The sequence below is a fragment of the Mytilus trossulus genome, chromosome 4 (genome assembly GCF_036588685.1).
Source record: "Mytilus trossulus isolate FHL-02 chromosome 4, PNRI_Mtr1.1.1.hap1, whole genome shotgun sequence".
In the NCBI taxonomy this organism is placed as follows: Eukaryota; Metazoa; Mollusca; class Bivalvia; order Mytilida; family Mytilidae; genus Mytilus; species Mytilus trossulus.
Window position 1 is genome coordinate 25281905 of NC_086376.1, and position 14169 is coordinate 25296073.

General features: G+C 32.2%; 1 protein-coding gene across 1 annotated transcript; it reads right to left on the minus strand.

Moving 5' to 3' along the window:
* Nucleotides 1-267: 267 nt before the first annotated feature.
* LOC134713827 (uncharacterized) lies at nt 268-14153 on the minus strand. Its single transcript, XM_063575102.1, has 3 exons — nt 13692-14153; nt 3224-3590; nt 268-2767 (listed from the first exon to the last, which is right to left on the minus strand). Exons 1-3 carry the CDS (start codon nt 14010-14012, stop codon nt 2388-2390), a joined length of 1068 nt encoding a protein of 355 aa, XP_063431172.1. The 5' UTR covers nt 14013-14153; the 3' UTR covers nt 268-2387.
* Between the last annotated feature and the right edge of the window lie 16 nt (nt 14154-14169).

Consider the following 14169-nt stretch of genomic DNA (forward strand, 5'->3'; position numbering starts at 1 on the left):
TTTCCATTGCTTATGCACTTATGGAACTTTCGTTTGAATGTGGTTACTATGCCCAATGTTTTAATTTGTTCTCTCGACAAAAAATAGTTCATGTACATACACAACTAAATATGTTCATTCCTTGTCTAAACACCAAAAGCAATAAATTGGACAGAAACTACTTTTCAAAAAAGTCATTTATTCATAAAACGGAAATCAAACGAAATTGACGTTAATGAAAACAAAATTACTTCAATAATGAAAACGACATGCAAATTTAATCCTGTCAACTGTTTACGTTAAAAATAAAATATCCATTATCAATTTCCCATGAAGAAAATTCAAAGAATAATACTGAATTAATCTTTCAGTGTAATTTGTCTCTGTTTTGTTATCAATTATGTAGAAACCCGTATCTGTTACGCAAATAATTTATACTGAATTGTCAACATTTCATCTTCAATAAATTACCGTGGTGCATATTTAAAATTAATTTCATTATTTGTTTTGTGCCTGTGTGTGGTAATGCTGCACAGGCATGACTATTATGGATTGTCTCTTTTGACAACTCGTGATTTTTTATTGAATAAAAATTAATACAAGCTGTAAAGGCTATTTATTTCTATCGTATAACGAGAATATACTGTCAGATTTATTTTATTGGAATATATTTAAACATATTTTATTGGACACAAGTAAATCAAACTTTTGTTGGCGAAGTCCTTTCCGGAAGGAAACGTTTAAAATATGATGTGGTACATTGACATATTAGCTTAATGATCTTTAATGGTCTGAAAACCACGGCAACCCTGAATCATATGAAGTAAATTGTATATGCTGCGCTGTTCGGAGTGTAAGACTATGCATGTGTCGGGTAAATTGGATGTATGTCTAAAGAAGTTTGAAAATCGAAACGATCACTATTTGAGTATATATATGAGACAATATCTGAAAAAGTCTAATTTTTGTCATTAAGAAAAAAAAAAGAAAAAAATCTTTAGACCCGGTATTTTAATAGCACAAATCAAAGAACACTCATTGAGGATCTAGGAACTGTTGTCTGTAATTCAAACAATGGTTAAATGTGATAACAATGGCAATTTCAAAAATGGTACAAAAAAATCCAGTTCTTTCCTGTTACCAAAGTGAACCAATTTTAAAAAGTTTATATAAATTGGAATAAGGAATAAGTTTAAGGCACTATTTGTGGTTTACTAGTATATGCTGCAATAGTTTACCAAATGCCAATTATGATCAATATACTGTATATTACTTTGAATTTATTTAATATGGTGATGATAATTTATATTAAATGATCTTAAATGAAATGGTTGGCATACAGTAGATTAACTTTTTGATTCATCAGTGAAATTGCCTTGAACATCCTTCCTGTTACTAATTATTGTTATGCTGTTACTTTTTATCAGATAATATGACAGAGTGTAGCAGAAAGGAATTACGCAGTACTTTTTGTTCATTTACTTGAATTGTGTAGAAGTTTACTTCCATCTACATATCAATTTGATAAGATACTATAAAAACACATGTACTGTTATAGTGCTGACAATGAAATATCCTCAGAAGGTAAACAAAAAGGCTTTAACAGGAGAGAACAATAAAAAAAAAAATTCTGCAAATTTTGATCTTTGGGGAGTTCAGTCTTTTTAAACTGGCTGCTATTCACTTAAACATATTGAGTCATATATTCCGGAAATGATGCTGTTCACATTGTATTACAAGAAATACATTTTCGGTCTTTCAAACGTGTCCACATGTGGAAAAAAAACCCAGCGTAACAGGAGGGAAATGGAAATTATACTTTTTCAGATATTGTCTCATATAATGTATTTTCTTTTGGATTTTTCAGATGCTTTGAAATATAGAAACAATGAAATATAATTGCAAATATTAAAGTCATTAAAATTTATATACCATCATTCACTGACAAACATAAAAGATTTTGGATACTTTATAAAGTTATTTTGATTTTTGTTCACCGTTCTGACAGTTTATAATGTTTATGTATATAATGGAAATTACATTGGTTCTCATTTGTTGTCAATTCAATAGTTTATAGTTACATGCACATATATTTCAGTTGTAAACTTCTGGCTTCCAAATGTACATTAATGTAACAATATAGTAACAAGTACATGACAATAACAATGAAGTAATTCATGTGCATCTTCGGGTGCGGGAATTTCTCGTTGCATTGAAGACCTGTTGGTGACCTTCTGCTGTTGTCTGCTCTATGGTCGGGTTGTTGTCTCTTTGGTACATTCCTCGTTTCCATTCTCAATTTTATTTATGCATGATGATAACAGTAAAGTAATATATGTGAATGGCAGTATAGAATTTGAGTTTCAATGGATCAATAGTATAACAGTGAAATTACAAACTCATAACCGTTATAAATTACACAAAATACTGCCAATGTTGGCCCAGCTTTTGTTATCTTCCGTAAATACATAAATCTGGTTACCATCAAATATATAGTGTGTGGTAGAGTCCATTTTTGTTCCAGCAGTTACCGTTGTAGGTCTCTGCGCATGATTTGAAGCTTTGTAGTAATTCTGATTACCGTTATTGTCAATAGGAAATGAAGAAAGAGAACTACTTTCAACACGATAAACAGTATCACCAGAAAATAAGAATATGTCACCAACACCGTTAACGATAATAGCATCTACGTCTGTCTGTGGCATTGTCAGTCCAAAATGACTATCTAGTGATATAGTACTTATAGAAGAACTTTGAATTAAACTACTATAGGTGTAGATCATCTGGTCTGAAATGGAAAAAAAAAGCATGAAGCATGAACCCTAGAAGTGATCTTATTCTCAATACATGATTTTAACTTATTAAATTCAGCTAATGAGAACGTAAAGATCCACGAATAATTTTGCGAAAAATAATAATACTTTGACAACTACAATGCCAATCATGTGTGTTTGGAGTTTACATGCAAGTTTCCTAGGTAGTTTGATTTCTATAGTCTACCCATTCTGCTTAGACCATTTTTTTTTCAAATATCTTCACCTTGATTCCCGATTTCATAAATTAGTTGTAACACGCTATACCCTTTTTCGAATCAAATAAAATGTTTTTCTAAATCAAACATAGCTGAAAATTAGGCTGTGCAATTCTTCCTAGAATTCTAATATTAGGGCTTTATAACATATTATACAGAGAATCAAAAGTTGTCAAGTTACATTTGCTTTGTGAAGTGTTTCCAGTATCTTACCTTTTACAAGCATTGTATTGGTTCCATCAGAATAACCAGCATCAACCTTAGAAGGTGCATCCGTAAATATATCGGTCAAATGTTCTCTCCGAAAATTGGAGGTAGTCAAATCATTTACAGAAGTATATATTTGAATATATTTGTCAAAGAATAACCATATTTCTCCATTACTGATGCTATATATTGCTGCATCTACAGAACAGGTATAACTAATGGTCGTTGTCGTGGAAACGGTGGTTGCTTTTAATGACGTTTCTTGTGTTGTTTCATAAGAGCTACTATAACTTTGAACCATAGTGTGTGCTGTTGTTTCAATGGAGACTATTCCTTCGTGTGTCGTTTCTGGTATTGTGTTACATTTATCAAACTAAAAGAAAAAAAACATCTATTCTTTAAGCTTTTTTTTTCAAGAAAGGAGCATTTTTAGTACAAGTTAAATATGATTGACAGGTTTCATTAATGTATCATTTCAAGAAAAATATCGTATATTACATAATGTTTGGCTTTGAGCGTTCCTGATGAAGGTAAATCCAGAAAAGCGCTTCGGACGCAAGAAATTAATAACGTGTTGTTTTCAATATTTTACATCTCATTACTCTAGAGTGTTGAATGGCATTTATTACCCGAAATTAAAACCGAGTGTTATTGACTGTATGCAAATATCGTGTTTAAATAAAAAATATTTCCAATGAATTTTTCCACATTCTGCTTCTATGAGTAACGATGAAACGAAACTTTACTCTTGTTTGTTTACAAAACATGACGTCAGTTTTAATAACACTGCATATGAAGGAAATTATGAATACATGAGTTGTTGCCAATTTTGGTTGACTGTCAAAGAAAAGGAGGGACCAAACGGTGTTGAACGACTTTAGAAACATCAATGTCGAATAACACGCTTTAAACAGCACCGATGTAGACACTTATTTCCATAATAGACAGTTAACTCTGTGAATATTTGTTGAAATCTTCATTACTAGTACTAGGAGAGAAAACCTCATATATTATAGCTATATTTGATTAGTCTAATTTATCCAAACAATATTAGATCTGCGGCAACATCGCTTGTATTATGACCAGCACCCTAGACCACTCGACTAATTAGGTTATATAAAAATATAGAGTTATACCTTTCACCATCGGCTTTATCTAGGATCGTAACACAGTACGTGATGTTTTGTGGCAAGGAAATGGTGTTCTTTTCAGAGCTGTTTTAACACAGTACGTGGTGTACAGTGGTAAGTGGGTGGTCTACCTTTCAGATCAGTTATTTTGTTTGTCGTAAAGAATGACCGCCAATCTAATTTCAATTTTGCATTGTTACAACTTAATAACTCGACAAACATTCTTAACGTCCCCTCCCGAAAATTGAATTGCGTTCCCTTTATATATACTAGTACACACCCGTGACATCGCGGATCCGTGACTGAATTAAAGTATATAACTATGCGCAAGCCTTACGTTTGTATTAGTATTGTCATTTGATAAAATCATGCCGATTATAAGATACACAGTGTTCTCTGCTTTCAAATCTTTCTGTTTGAACCCGTCGAACTGGAACTTATCAATTATTGGTCATGATAAATACTAATTATTTGGAAAACAAAAGGTCCTGGAATGGAGTATTTTTTTATCAACAGCATTGTCCTATATTAGTTATAAATTAAGTTGAATTCTTTGATTCGCTGTTTTACGTCACTCATGTCCGCTAACAAATTGAAAACTGTACATATACGCCTTATTTTTAGTCCAGATTTTTATTATTCGTATTGTTATCTTAGAAAGTCTTACTGATTAAAATACTACAATAGGTAACAATTTGACAATTTATTAGTGTCAACCCTGTGATTATGACCCGTGTATTTAGTATATTAATCTTGCATACACTGTTTGGTGATGCCCCTGTCAGATGCGGAACGTACAGATACGATAATAAGTAACAGGTGATTATACTATTGGTATCGGTATCGGACTCGACCCGGAACTTCTTAATTATTGGCAATATTAATTACGTGGAAAACAAAAGGGCCAGGAGTGGTGTAATTTTTAATCTACACCTTTGTACTATATAAGTTGTAGTCTTTGATTCGTCGTTTTCACGTGATGACGGCTGACAAATTGGACCTCGTAATTTTAGTATTATAGATGTATATATATATATATATATATATACGAGTCTAAATTGAAAACTACGTTCAAACCTATGACTGCGTTGGATAAAAACCGCAATTTTTATACGTGTGCATGTCAAACAAATTTCGTTGTAGAAGGGTCTAAAAACAGCACAAACAACATTTTCCAAAAGACCAAAAGAGTGAAAAGGTATATTTAAACAAAACGCATTTGACTAACAGGTCGAACAACTGATGTTCTTTAACCCTCCTGACTGCCATTGGCGATTGCCAAATAAAATTGATCACAGGTTGTAACAAAATGGATCTTATTATAAATTTAATACGTCACAGAAAAAAAAAATTGTTAACTTGTGGACAGGATGTTGTGCCACAAACATTCGGTGTCAATATTTCTTTAGTACACCATATCCGGATTTCGACAATAAATGTCTCTTCAGTGATGTTAGGGATCGAAACGGTATTTGGAAGGCCATATAAAAAGCACCCTCATTTTTAGAGAAAGTACCCTCATTTATATATATATACAACTCGTCTAAACATCAACCCAACAATGTTAGATCTGTAAATTTGCTTTCGCAAATTTTTGGTTCTTCCCTCGCCGGGATTCGAACCCATGCTACTGTGATATCGTGACACCAAATCGCCTGCACTGCAGCCGTCCCGCTAGACCACACGACCACCTGGGCTCTCAAAAAAGAGCTTTCGGTGGGCATGTGTTACCTTTCCACGTCAGTTTTAATCTAGCGGCGTACTACAGTACATGATATATAAGGCATGAAGATGTTATTGTTACAGATCAGCTAAATTATCTATAGTAAAGGATCCTACAAATTAATGTAAGATACAGTCACAGAAAATAATTATATTCATAAGTACGTCTGAGTCAGTGACAACCCTACAACAGATGTATCCATCGGATCGCCATCAATGATGGTGATACATGGCTGTGTACATAATGTATATACAACTCGTCTAAACATCAACCCAACAATGTTAGATCTGTAACTTTGCTTTCGCAAATTTTTGGTTCTTCCCTATATATATATATGAATATAATTATTTTCTGTGACTGTATCTAACATTAATTAATTAATCACATATATATAATGAGGGTACTTTTTATATGGCCTTCCAAATACCGTTTCGATCCCTAACATCACTGAAGAGACATTTATTGTCGAAATCCGGATATGGTGTACTAAAGAAATATTGACACCGAATGTTTGTGGCACAACATCCTGTCCACAAGTTAACAATTTTTTTTTTCTGTGACGTATTAAATTTATATTAGGATCCATTTTGTTACATCTTGTGATCAATTTTATTTGGCAATCGCCAATGGCAGTCAGCAGGATTAAAGAACATCAGTTGTTCGACCTGTTAGTCAAATGCGTTTTGTTTAAATATACTTTTTCACTCTTTTGGTCTTTTGGAAAATGTTGTTTGTGCTGTTTTTAGACCCTTCTACAACGAAATTTGTTTGACATGCACACGTATAAAAACTGCGGTTTTTATCCAACGCAGTCATAGGTTTGAACGTAGTTTTCAATTTAGACTCGTTTATATATATATATATATATTAAAACTGACGTGTAAAGGTAACACCCGGCCACCAAAGCTTCACTTTTTTGAGGCTCAGGTGATCGTGTGGTCTAGCGGGACGGCTACAGTGCAGGCTATTTTGTGTCACGATATCTCAGTAGCATGGGTTCGAATCCCGGGGAGGGAAGAACAAAAAATTTGCGAAAGCAAATTTACAGATCTAACATTATTAAACTGTTATGTGATATGTTCTTTGATAATGCATTGGCAGGTTGATGTGACCTTGACTTATTTCCCACGTCTCTTTTTATGCGTCCTCGATTCAAAGACGACCAATCATCGGCATGTTTAATTTATCTGTGCTCATGCTTTTTAACAACGCAATATAAAGAAATAAAACCAAAATAAAATTGTCCATTAATTGATTTCCATTACAGTACTAAATATACAAACGTATAATAAAGGAAAACTGCAATACAATTGCATACTATTAACTGAGACTATTAAACATAAAATGACTTAAATTGAAATGTATACTTTCGATCAAATTATTACGCAGCTAAATCGATTAACTTTAATTTTGCTAGTTTTCTTTGATACATCATGCAATTAGTAATAGATACTCTCATCCGGTTGATTTCAAAAGTAACCAATACAATATAATAATTGATAGAAAAGATAGCATCAGACATAATATATATCGTGTTTTTTCGCGTTTTTTCTTCACTTTTCAATTAAAGCTGAAGTCGTCATTGTTGAAATAAAATTTGTTTTAATAAACTTAAGCTTTAGGACAATACTATGATATATTGGAAAGCTACTATGAATTGATAACTAGGAGAAATCTTTATGTAACTTTTTGAAAACGCCACACACGAAGTCGTACTATAAAGGGTAAGGTATAATATAAAGGGTTCTTTTTTTTGGCCTCTTGATTTTGAAAATAAAAAAGGATCATAAATCTATCAAACACCATCCTACACGAAATCAAACGGATGAAACTAATTATGTAAAACATTGTGCCTATGTTAAGCATTAAAGACAAGAGCATGTATGAGGCTACATACAACTTTTAAAAATTTAAAATATTTGAGACTGCAGTCTATTTTGAAGCGGAAAATCTGTCCTATCATGATGGCATCAGTAAAACTGCCCTAGTATAGATTCGACTTTACTAGGAATTCTTGGTTTCAAAGATTCCTTGTGAGCAGATATCCCATATCAAGAAAATCTGAGAGAAATGTCGGTTTAATTAGTAGACATATACTCCATATTCAGGCGCTGCTTTAATTTTGTTACTTAGAAATGGAAGCTTCACAATCGGAATGCAATTTATCTTCTAGTTTTATTCTCATCTGACCATCAGTTGGCAATTTCTAAACGAAAGAACAGATATGAAAAAGACTTAATTGTATCTTTTGTATAGATTGGTTCAGCATAGTCACACATATTTGAATTACTTTTGAGCGGACATAATCTATATAGCAGACTTGAAGTTTAAAAAAGTCATTTCGGTCTTACGTAGAAGCTCCTGATAAGTTACTATTACAGAAAAACTAAAATATAAAAAAGGAAGAAAAGATAAAAAAAAAAAAAAAAGAAGGTGAAATTAAACACCATAAAGATATAAAACAGATAAAAAGAAGAAAGAAGGACAAGCTAAAACAGAAATAATGACGAAAAGACAAACAGTAATCAAAAAATATATGACACAGAAATTAAATTGAGCACTAACCCTTCAAAACAAAGGGGAGGACTTATACCAAGTATTTAATCCATTTTTTTCTCGATTTTTCGGTTAAGTCTATAAACTTACACTATATGGTTTAAACCTGTTTCATTAACCCTTCAAAACAAAGGGGAGGACTTATACCAAGTATTTAATTCATTTTTTTTCTCGATTTTTCGGTTAAGTCTATAAACTTACACTATATGGTTTAACCTGTTTCATTGAAATAGAAAATATTCTTAGGGCATGGACGAAAAAGAGCGAAAGCTGAATACAAACTTGTACAATAAACATGAAAAAAATCATTGTGGATTTTTTTTTCTGATTTACCATCAAACCAAAGCTACATCGATGTGAAATGGATATGTAATCGTTGTTTAATACTGTTAAATGTCTTTTTGATGATTTATAATTTTTGATCTTAATTAACAAGTTTAGAAAGTTTATATAGATTTAACTTAGATTTAGTAGAAATTGACATATTTGATTAGATTTAGATTTAGTGACAGATATTTCAGTTCAGTTATGTTGCCCTTTTTTGTCTGCAACTCATCAAAACTCATTAGTCATAGTGTAAATCAATTTGGAACCCATGTGATCAATTTGACATTTTGACTGAACTATAGGTTCCAGATATATTTATTATTACTTCGATATGTCAAAAGATAAATTCACGAATTCCATTGTCTATGATGCATATAGAGTTTAGTGAAGATGTCAATTGTTTAGTGTACTCAGTTGATTCTAAATATGATATACACTTCCTTCCGGAGCACCAGCTATCAATCTCTGATTAGATGTGAGTTAGCATATCATAAGCTTTGATTAGTTTGACGTATTCTCTGTTGAACATCGTATATTGATACAGCTTATCTTGCTTGTCTGCATGTATTTTTTCTTATGTTCATGTTGTTCTCGTTCGTGTATTGTCCAAATCATCTGTAATGTTGATAAAATTGAGAATAGAAATTGGGAATATATGGGGTCTCACTGAAAAAAGATATTAGTCAAATCCTATTTATGAAAGTATTGTCATCTCACTGAAAAGTGATGCTATTCAATTCAAATGCAAGATGATATTGGGGTCTCACTGAAAGATGGAGCTAGTCAATTTATGTTAAAGAGTGGATTGTGGTTTCACTGACAGCTAGTCACTCATGTTTCGGCTGTTTTCTGCTCTTTGATCGGGTTGTTGTGTCCCTTTGACACATTTACTATTTTCATTCTCAATTTATTAAGATGTTATAGTGGGTTCACCTACAGATGATGCTTGTCAATCCAATTCAATATGGTATTGTGGTATCACCGACATGTGATGCTAGTCAATCCATGTTCAAGATAGTATTGGGGTCTCATTGACATGTAATGCTAGTCAATCCATGTTCAAGATGGAATTGTGGTCTCATTGACCTGTGATGCTAGAGCATGGAGGACCAACAATTCCTAAAAGTTTTGCCAAATTCAGCTAATGTACACTATTCCTGATGTAGTAATGCCTTATAGTATTTAAAAAAATCAATGTAAACAATTAATTTGATTTATAATTATGACTATATTAAGGATATTTCATGTCAACACATAAGTGCTAACTAGGTACACGCTTCTCTTGTATTTGAAAACGATCCGTTCCATTTTCTGTTTTTAAGACGTATTCGGTATGGTCATGTTTCTTTGTAGTGATACATACCTTTTGAATTTCTTAGAACGAATTCTATTGGTTGACGTAATCATTATTAGAATGGAGTGTTTTTAGTTCCTTGTAAGCGACTGCAGGACACATATAATCTGTATTCCAATCAAATTGACGCACTAATTCAATATTAACACAAACTATACTTGAATAGTTTAGACTAAATAGAGAATAACATACCATGTAACCAACGAATAAAACACTAATCCTTACAAGTAAAATTGATTTGGAAATATTACGTAATCCTTTAAATTTCCCACCGTTTAAAAACAAAAGAACTGATAGTTGATTAAAAAGGTGTCGATGCTTGATAAGTTATTTTTTCTTGTCTATTTTGTCTTTATTCTCAAATCAAATTATTTGTTCATTATGGCATGTGCATGCCAGTAACATTTTAAAACTCAAATGTTAATAGGAAACAGTTTTTGTACGGTCCAACTGATAGAATGTGATTATAGGCATGACATTGCGTTTCATACAGGTTTTTTTTTTGGTATTAAGATTAAAAACCGTACAATAGATAACAATAGTTATAGTTTTCAGATTTTAATTTTCAATTGGGAAAATAATGTTTTTCGAAAGGAACGTGTAGATATCTATAATAGAAAATTCATACTTCTATAATAAGCTGTGAAAACCAACCGAGTTGGCTTTAAAAATTGGTTTCCTTTTATATTTGTCCTACTAATAATTTTAATTATCCGTTTTTTGTACATGAATCTTCAACATGTTTGATTCCATTGCAAATGTTAAAAAATGTCGCATTCAGCAATATAGATTATTTTGATTTTTCATGTTTCCTAGACAAATTATTCGTGTGCCTTTCCAAAGAATTAGAAACATCGTCAAGTCTTGAGTGATCACCAAATGCCTTATGTAACTTGAAATTATAGCATTTGTTAGGAACATATATGTTGATCAACAAGCAAAATGCAGAAAATTTTAGACAGTTTTTTTTTACTTTGTTGAATGGACTAAAAAAAGCTTCCTTATTTTATCTTGAAAACAATTAAGATGTAGTAATCTGCGAACATATACAAATATTTTCTTTTCTTTTCATTTCTTCTTTGTATATCTGTTTCCCTCCTGTTTATTGTATGTCTCGTAAACCACATGTGTGATTGAATTATATCATAACAGATTATTTTATCATTTGCATGCTATGACATTCCATTGACAAATATTATATCAAAGATCCTACTCAATGTGTGGTACCCGTCGTGTTGCTCGTTGTAAGTACACATTCGGCGTTAAGTCTCGTTCGAAATTGTCACAAGGAAAAGGGAAAGGGATTGTAAATTAATTACAACAACTGGAACATAATCGTGGCTATCTTTGACACAGATGGGCCATAACGGTGAAACATCTTATTATTACGACCGTCACTGTGTCGAAAGGATAAATTTATATGCCAGACGATCGTTTTGTCTACCAAACAATTATCAGTGACGCCTGCATCAAAAAACGTAAACAGACAAAAACAAAGTTGAAGATAGAATTGAGAATGGAAATGGGAAATGTGTCAAAGAGACAACAACCCAACCATAGAAAAAACAACAGCAGAAGGTCACCAACAGGTCTTCAATGTAGCGAGAAATTCTCGCACCCAGAGGCATTAATGTGAGGTCTTTAAATCTTAAAGTTTTCCCAAATACCGCTAAGGTAATCAATTATAAACAGATAACTTCTATTTATGAACATAAATCAATGATAATTCATGCCACAGCTTCAACTTTACCACTTAGAAACCTTAGTTCCGTATCTTCTTTGTGAGCGGTAACCTCTATCAAGGAAATCACGACAAGGAACGATGGACAAGTGATCATCACCAGAATCACTCACTGATGAGGTGAGTCTGAAACCACAACTGGCGCATGAGTTTTAGGTAAATTGACAAGGATTGTCGGTTTTCTCTTCGGGTACTCCAGATGTCTCAACCAATAAAAGCTGAGTGACCGTCAAAATATAACCATAATGTCAAAGTGATGCTAAAATGACAACAATATATCATCTATGGGGAACATAATATATGGAATATCGTATTAACTTGGAGATATATATACTCCATATGCAGGATCTTGCTGAATGTTGTTTCATAAAAATGGAACTTTACAATCGGAAAGCTGATCTCGGATGAGATGTGGATAGACAAAATTACACCTGCGGTACAAAGGTTATCTCCAATATGAAGTCTACTGATATGAATAAAGGAATAAGTCGAAAAAAAGAAGAGCACAGTTAAAATGCTGATTGTTTATTGAAAGACGCGTCCTTCAAACGCAACAAATATGTTATCGATATAACATTAGCATCCTGATGATGCCAGTTTTAGAGATTTTTATGTTTGAATTGCTTTTTTCAATGTTTGATTTCTTTCTTCAGAAAACAAGTTTCTACTTGGGTCATTCTGTTTGTTTCTAATCCGTTCTTTTTATCATTTTTATTGTTAAAAACAAAACAAATGGCAACGTATCGCAACGAAAGTTGGGGTTGAGACGAATTGCTGAGTATTGCTCTACCGTGATAATCTATAGTTGATGTCAAAGTCTATAATATTAGGACATCAACATGAGTATTGTTTAACATCAGTGCTTTGAGAAAAAACGGTCAGTATCAACATCGCCGTTGGAGTCTTCCTGTATGTGTCTAAAATATTTGGTATGGGTGTAACAAGATGTTTTCACTTCCAAGATAATGCAGTGTTAAGCAGCTTAAAATATTCCTAGATCCAATATTCTAATATTTTATATTTATCTAGTTTATTTATGAATAAAGAAAATACGCCAATTGAATTTGGACGACAGTTATATACAGGTTACAGATGTCTTCTCTATTCAAAATGTTTGCATCGACTCGAGGACATTTGAAAATTGTATTCCTCAAAAATTTAAGTACAGCCTGAATTGAATCAGAAGTTCGTGTTGTTCACCCTGAAGTATTGTCTAAAGAGCCGTTAGTTTTTTCGGCACTAAAGTATTTTGAATAAAATAAGGAAATACAAAGACAACTCTTTCTTACACTTTTTACATGACCCTGGTTAGTGAAGTCATTTGTCTCTAGCTTTAGTGAATATGAATGTCAATTGGTTATAACATAGAAGTACGGACTTTTAAGGTTGTAGTTAAAGATACGAAACTGCTTCTTATTTCCGAAATATATAACAATAGTACTAACAAGTCTAGAAAAATAAGAGTAAATTGGCTAAAGAAAAAACGAAATGTTTCTTTACTTTTATCTCTTTAAATTGATACTCTTTACATTACTTTTGTATCACGAGAGACAATGATATGAAAACAAAATATTCAAATGATCTGAAATAAAAAGCAATCTTTTTCTTAAAATCATATTAATTCTCATATCGTAAATACTTACTTGATATACTAACTCTGTTTTAATGTAAGTCTTTTCATTTTGATTAGAGACATATATAGCTGAACTGATATTGAATAAGGCACAAAGTGTTACTGTAGAACTAATTTTATAAGCTTGGAATCCTTCACATAAATCATCTGAAATACATTTTGAGGCGCACTCGATTGTGTTGTATGTGTGAGAAACTGCACCATCTGATATAGAACAGTTTATTCTGAAGAAATAATCAGAAATGATGTTCTGACTGACCACTGGTGCACAATACATATAGTAGTATAAAACATACCACGAGATGACATAATTCAAATATTTCCAGGTCATCTTTTAAATCTGTTCTATGTAATCCTATTATTCTTAATTAGCTAAGTAAAGCAGAAATTTTCAAGCAATTGCACCGTGACTACTTCTATAGACACGGCTCAGTTATAAAACAAACCAATAATTTTCCGATCCAGCTTTTAAAGGAAGATATGTCAAT

Coding starts and splice junctions, on each gene's coding strand:
- LOC134713827 (XM_063575102.1), bottom strand. CDS start 14,012: ATGACCTGGAAATATTTGAATTATGTCATCTCGTGGTATGTTTTATAC. Junction 3,591..13,691: donor AAACAGAGTTAGTATATCAA/GTAAGTATTTAC, acceptor TTTTTCTTTTAG/TTTGATAAATGTAACACAAT. Junction 2,768..3,223: donor CAATACAATGCTTGTAAAAG/GTAAGATACTGG, acceptor TTTCCATTTCAG/ACCAGATGATCTACACCTAT.